General features: G+C 44.1%; 1 protein-coding gene across 1 annotated transcript in view; it reads left to right on the plus strand.

Annotated features, from left to right (window-relative positions):
- Positions 1-7,500, plus strand: part of lama2 (laminin, alpha 2) — a 207,320-nt gene that overhangs the window by 101,965 nt on the left and 97,855 nt on the right. The window contains 1 exon segment of the mRNA XM_080021184.1: positions 2,140-2,226. Within this exon segment, the coding sequence (XP_079877310.1) occupies positions 2,140-2,226 (87 nt within the window).

Raw genomic sequence — 7,500 nt, forward strand, 5'->3', positions numbered from 1 at the left:
CTTATTTTACCTCTTTTGTCCGTTCCACTCCTCTGCCCTGTTATGTTCATTCTGCTTTTTAACCCTGTCTGAAGGCAGACACGTCCTAAAACAGGAGATTCTATATTAGTCTGAGACAGTTTAATCAGCGCCTGTGAACATGAGCACGACTTCTCACAAAGTTAGACTGGGCATCCGACTGACTTTGTGAATATAACTTTATGCAACTGAAAACACTAGCTTTCAGCTCTAGGGCGGTATAAATGTTACACTGTTGTAGTGTGTTAATTATAACACTTTAGAAATATTTCTATACAGACTGGCTAGGGCCAGTTAGTTAGGCCGAGTTAGTCTTTATGTCATGCTGCCTACAGCCATTCCCCTCTGGCTACTACGCCTTTTGGAAATATTAAGTGTCGAAGGAATTTCCTGGGTCTTTTCAAGGTAGACCTACAGTACCTACCTTCTTTCCTACTTACTTACCGGCCTACCTGCCTACCTACATTATATAAGAACTTTAATAATGATAATGGTAATAATAATGGTAATTGCTGCCATAATTATTTTTCTAGCTATTGTAATGAAATCTCCAGAGGGGCCTGAGACAGGTATATAATGCTATACATGCTCCCAGAATATGGTATATTCCGGGAGCACACAGACATACACACACGCTGCATGCCAGGGCACACAGGCAGCAGCAGCTGAGAATTTCAATGCTGGCCATGACGCGTCCTGTCCAAAACTCCGGCAGCAACTAATAATAGACAGCTAAAGAAAGACACCCCCCCCATCTCCCCTTTACTTCCTCTGTCCTTTTCAATCTACTCCTCCCCACACAAGAAAATAGACAGCCAATCCCACACCTTCTCCACAACCACAGTCAGTCACGCAACCAGACAGCTAATCAGTAAAAACAACTACCCCCCCCCCGCCCAAACATCCATGATGTCATTACCTCACTTCCAGTGTCTGGGCTGTGTTCCCATTCCCAAAAAAAAGCCACGGGCAAGCTCGCCCACAGCAGTAGGGAGAGGGTTTGTTAGAATAGCTGCACCTGTTACAAATGGCAGGAATTAAGAGAGATCACTTGTGATATCGATTTAGTCCTGCGGTGACGCTGGTGAGACGTGGACACTGTGCTCTGTAAACTGGGGTTGGAATGATAACGCAACAACCGTCGCTGAGTCAATCCAGTGTGTAATGTCTCCTGCAACGGCCACCGCAGATGGATTAGCTGAGCTCCAACGGCAACCAAAGAATGAATGTGCCACTGTCAGCGGTGGAAAGTAATAAAGTACTTTAGTGCTGTACTCAAGAGAGACTTTTTACTTTTACTCCACTACATTTCAAAGCAAATAACAATATTCTTTACTCTACTTTATTTCTAATTCGTTATATTTTCATTGCTTTTATTAGGTCAATATCCTTGGAACTGGAACTATTTATTGTAAATTGTAATCTGTGACCTACAGTAGTACTTATGCTGTATTATAGACTATTAAATTGGATCTTAATACTATAAGTACATTAAAGAGCAAGTGCTCAGGTAATTCTACTGAAGTGGATATTTGTAGTTTTACTTAAGTAAAAGGTTTGAGTACTTCTTCCACTACTGGCTGTTGCCTATTCCCTCTGGTGGAAATACCTTCACATCGCTCAATCAGTCAGTCGGTCATTTCGCCATCCAGCCGGCCAGCCAAGCAGGCAGGCAGTCCGACTGGGGCCGGGAACCCGAGCCAGCGGACCTATCTATAGCTTAGACTTTCTCTGTCTCTGTCTCTCTCTCATTTTCTCATTCTCTCTCTCTCTGTCTCTCTCTTCCGCTGTCCCCCTTTCAATCGCGTCTGAGTGGGAGGAAGAGGGATTTTCACATTTCAACCAGTGTCTGAAGGGAAAGGAGATTGTGTGTGTGTGTGTGTGTGTGTGTGTGTGTGTGCGTGTCTGAACTTCCGAGGGGAAAGTGTGCATGTGTTTAAAAGCGTTCAAAGGTGTGTGGCCCTAACGGACGATGGCTCTAACCGAACTCTGGCCTCTCCTCCTCCTTCTCTTCCTCTCTCTTCCTCCCTGTTCACTCGGACAACGCTATCGCTTCGATCAACAACAACAACAACAACAACAACAACAACAACAACTCCGTCACCATGGGGACCGCGGCAGCTTCAGCCCTACCTGTCACTTCGGGCGCGAGGGGGAGATGTTGTGCGACCGTTGTCAGGCCGGATACACAGGGCCGCGATGTGACAGGTAACACACACTGACACACACACACACTGACACACACACGCACACACACACACACACTTAAAATAAACATTTCATGAGCCTGCCACAAACAAATGTGTTAATTTGTTCAAATTTTCATTACATTCATCCATCTGTGTTCCCAGTTTATTGAATTTGACGCTAGTTTTTGACTGAAACCCAACGCAGCGTTAATAATGGTTCAATGTTAAAAACGGGTTAAAATACAACATTTATTAGGCGTTATACTGTATGTGGCAGCATACAGTAAATCAGTGCAGACATTCCATTTTTTTCATACAGGGTTCACTTCATTTCGCCAGGGTTCATCGAGACATCTTTTCAGTTGAGGGACCTCCTCGTGAAAAGAAAGAATTCCTCTTCCAATTTTAGGCACAAAGCTGCAATTTATTAGATGCTCCCTTTGACGTGGTTTCCATTATTAGCCTGCGCGTGCAGCAGAACGCCACCTCCATCTCTTTCACTGGATTTACTGTGATCATTTCCCTGCCTCAATGTACATTTCCAAAAAGTTGTGAAAACGGGGGAATCTATGACCTGTGACCAGTCCCAAAACTTGGCATCAGAGTAACCGGAGGATGCCTGAGACAGAGGAAATGTTCTGGATCAGGACATGGGGATGGGGGGTGGGTCGGTGTCTTTACCCAGGCACCCTAAACCGAGGTGTGTGTGGCGGACCACCACAGGCCGATTAGCGAGCCGACCTCGCATATCCTGAATGCCTCTGCACTCCGACCGCTGTCGAGAAATCTTTTTATAAACCTCAGTTGTCACCACTGGGACACTCATTCACCGGCATCAAATGGCAGAAATGCAGCTTTTTGAATGTATCTGTCACAGTTCTTACAATGGAGGTGTAAGGAACCAGGTTCCATTTTGCTCCTTCGCCATCCGTGTTGAAAGTTGAAAATCACAATCTGATGGGCATCGTGGGGAAAGAAACAAAAGCCAGTAATTGACGAATGTCCTTCCGCATTGATGTAGAGAGTAAAAGCACTTGCCTCCATGTCTATTGATGCAACAAACAAAGTCTGTGTGTGTGTCTATGTGGATCAGCTTGTGTGCCTAAATACATGTACATTTGTTTTAAACAAGGAGTGTCAGGCAAAGGGAGATCTAGAGAGAGAGAGAGAGAGAGAGAGAGAGAGATCCAGAGAAAGAAAGAGCCAGAGATAGAGAGAACCAGAGGGGTTTGCCTAGTGGACACCCACTACGGGTATCGGCAGCTGTGGCCATTAAATAATATTCTATTAGCGACGACGGTATTAAGCAGTCGCTTCCCTTTCGATTATCCTAATTGATACCTCTCATCACCTACCTGCCATTTTACTTCATTATCCAACAGCGCTGCCATCATTGTTGTGGGTAATAATTAATTTTAATGCGGCAATTTGTCTGGATTACATGCGTGAGCGGCATAAAGCTCTCCATTTGCCTCAAACACAAAGAGCGTTCTGTTCGGTGCCGACTGCTTTGTTGAAAGACTGCATTTTTTTTCCCCTCCATTGTCCAAAAAAACAGTGGTTTTGCTTTAATGCTGCTGTGATTTACACCAGCGGTAGATAGAAGACACACAGTAAGGAAGGTATGGGGGCAAGTAGATAGGAAGGTAGGTCAGTCGGAAGAAAACGACTTGACTTTTTGCACATACCTACTGTTGCAGCCTTTTCTAAATGTCTAAGGGAAAACAAGTAGATAACATAACAGGTTTACCCAAAACCTTTGCAAAAATGGACCCAAAACAGCAAGAAAATGTCTGCTGAAAGGCTAAGTGTAACAACATTTATTTACAGAAAATGATCAGCGATAAACCAACTAAAATTGCAGAAATGGAAACAAATAAGGTGTCAGCGTCTCTAAAGCTAAACAAAAAAAATAAAGCACTCAGAGAGGGAGGACCTGAAACACAGAGAGAGAGACAGCTCTCTTCCAAAAAGAGGCCAGAGGAAAGTCAGTGGACCTCACACCTACAAAAAAAAGAGAAAATAATGAAACAATTGTGTCCACTGTTCTGTTTAAGGTCAGTAAAAACAAGGGTGGAAAATGATTTTCTTGGTGAGTAAAAACCAGTTGACCGCTGGTAAAAACGTGGAAAGTTAAACGGTTAATTTGTCTCTTTTTTGGTGGTCTACGAGCATCGGAGCGATGGAATAAAACACAATACATTTCTTCTTTTTACATTTTACTCTTTGTTTGTAGTGAAAATCTACAACTGTCTGCCGACAAAATCATGCCTGGAAACAATCCATCCAAAAGATTTATTGTTCTCTCCCTAACCGGGTCCCTGGGACACGACAGAGGGGTCTGATGTCGCGGCGATTTGCAATTTAGTTTCATTAGCCACGAGGCCGAAAGCCCTGGGAGCCGCAAAGATATTAACCTTGTGGGCGACGACAACACCCAAATAAAACGAGCCTGAATCAAGTTGTCAAGTAAAAAAATCAAGTTGTCTGGGCTTGAATTTTGAGCGCTTAACAGAAAGGGAAACAGGAGGTTGCGTGGAAATGAGTGGAGGCACGATCCAAAGAATTAGATCGAGAGATGGGAGGCGGAAAGAGTCAATAGACGGCACGGAAGAAAAGGGGAGAGCGAGAGAGAGTGAGAGAGAGAGAGAGAGAGAGAGAGAGGATGGTTGGCTGGCTGGGAGCAGCCAGCCATTATTACCACTGACCCTCCTTCCCTCCTTGGTACTCAATACAACTTGGTTTATTAGCTCGCTGTCGGTGCGTATTAGTGTGTGTGTGTGTGTGTGTGTGTGTGTGTGTGTGTGTGTGTGTCTGTGTGTGTGTGTGTGTCTGTGTGTGTGTGTGTGTGTGTGTGTGTGTGTTTGTCAGAGTGTACCTGAACCATGTTTGTGTATGTGCCTTGAGTTACATTTGAGTGTGTGTTTGTTCGTGTTTGTGCGGCTGTATTGTGTGTGTGCATGTGTGTGTGTGTGCGTGTGCGGCACCCAATGCCACACAATCAAGTCAAGTGGTGAATCACGGCGGCAGCTGAGAGGAGGAGAGCGAAGAGAGGAGATTAATTTCACCGAACATAGTTTGAGGTTAATAGAACATAATGATTGACATATTGTCGATTGTTCTCTATTGGAGACATAAAAAACGTGTACGCGTGTCTATGTTTAATTAATAGATCTGATCACTTTAATACATGTTTGATACGGCTGTTACAAATCTGAAATATTCTCAGATCCTGCACTGATAATGGTAATATTATCAGTGCTTCTATTCTATTCCATTATAACCTAGTAATTACATAGAATTATTTATAATCATAATTTGTACCCATACCAATAACCCATCCTGTGCATAGGATGGAATTGTATATTCTGTCAATTTTATAGATTCACTTTTTTTGGCTATTTGTGTACATTCAGCGAATTGTATTTAAATTTTTACTCTACTTTTTTATTCTATTTTATTGAGCTTTGTTAAGCTTTTTTTATGCTAATTGTCTGTAGACACGCGCCAATAATGACCGAAAAAAAGCCATTCCGATTCTGATTCTATTCTCATCTATTCTGTTCTGTTCTTATGTTCTATTCTAATTATCTTTCCCCCCAGTTTCCTCCAGTATAACAGCCCTCACAATATCAGCCCATTTCTCTCCGTCTTCAATTTGACTGTCACATGCTCAATTAGCAGCTACTTTGCTGAGCAAATGAGAGAGAGAGAGAGAGAGAGAGAGAGAGAGAGAGAGAGAGAGAGAGAGAGAGAGAGAGAGAGAGAGAGAGAGAGAGAGAGAGAGAGAGAGAGAGAGAGAGAGAGAGAGAGAGAGAGAGAGAGAGAGAGAGAGAGAGAGAGAGAGAGAGAGATATCACTTGTCACAGATTGCATGCAACGTAGATTAAAAAAATACTGTTTCAAACGTCCTCTATTCCAGCATGGCTGTGGGCAGTGGGCCGCTTGGATGAATTAACCTTACCCTTGTTAAATTATATTCTGCATTTCCTCTTGTGTGTGTGTTTAATTAGCAATGCTGTTCTGTCACACCCCGGTGTGTCCGTCCCCCGCACAGATTACCCATGCGCCATAGTTTATAAAAGAGAATGCCATGCGGTGCAGTCGCGAGTGCTCTTTCATCTGGTAACAAATATGATTTAAATTATTCTAATCCGTTCACTGAGTTGAAAGCTAAACGGCTAGTGATGTTTAAAGATCAAAACAATTATTTCTCCAATGGATCTCCTACGTTCTCCAACGGTCCGGACCATTTGGAATGAACCTCATCAAAATCATGTTACTACCCCTAATCCCCATAAGCCATGTATCATATCATATTCTCAGCCTTAAGCCACATGCTGCTGGGATGAACTGAAACACAACGTAAAGGTACAATGAACCTTTGTTCTAAAAGCACCAAAGCAATACAATTATTGACAAGGATGAATGACTTAATACATCTTTTTAAACCCAGTCGTTCAGCTATAGTCCGAAGCCCAGGACTCAGCTCCTGTTCCGATGCCAGTGCCTTAGTCAATGGCAACCAAAGAGTTTAGATTAATAGGCCCCCAGTTAGCTGACCCAGCCCCAGTCAGTCAGGCTGACCACACTGACCCAGTCAGGCTTGGTTGGCTAACTGGGGGCTTTTTAAACGCTTAGGATCCTTGACCCAGGACCTTCACGCTGTGAGGCAACAGTGCTATTTGAGCAGTGAAAATGTGGAAATCCTTTTACAAACATGACAGTCTGATTCCTGAGAAGTACTGTAGGTAAGCAATGTTTCCATGAGCTTTATTGCATATTTCATATCACAGCTGTCTGAGGGATAACCCAGATCATAGCTCTAAACCTCTAATTTCACGGGGACCATTGTAACGGGTGTGGTTAGGACCCAATTGCAGCACAAAGACAGGCAGGGATATTTGGTAATGTCTTTTATTTTGTAGAGCGGACGGAAGACAGTGCAGGGGGCAGGCAGGATACGTCGTCGGGGACAGGCAGAAGACCGGCGGGGGGGGGGGGGGCAGGCAGGATACACGGTCGGGGCGAGGCAGGGTCGGCAGCGGGGAATCAATCTGGAGAACGCTGGAGAGTCTGGTGCAGGCACAGAAGACGACCTGGCAATGGGTGACTGGTGAGAGAGGCTTATATAGCGGCTTGATTGAGGCAGGTAAGGAGAGGGAGGGGAAGGTAGATGAAGGCGGAGATTATGACAACCATGGGACCATCATGGAAAGGCAAAGGAAGGCGGCCATTTTTAATCCATTGATATTGGTGCAGATGCCTTTATAACCCCTTTCCCACCTTCACT

The sequence above is a fragment of the Zeus faber genome (genome assembly GCF_960531495.2).
Source record: "Zeus faber genome assembly, chromosome: 2".
NCBI lineage: Eukaryota > Metazoa > Chordata > Actinopteri > Zeiformes > Zeidae > Zeus > Zeus faber.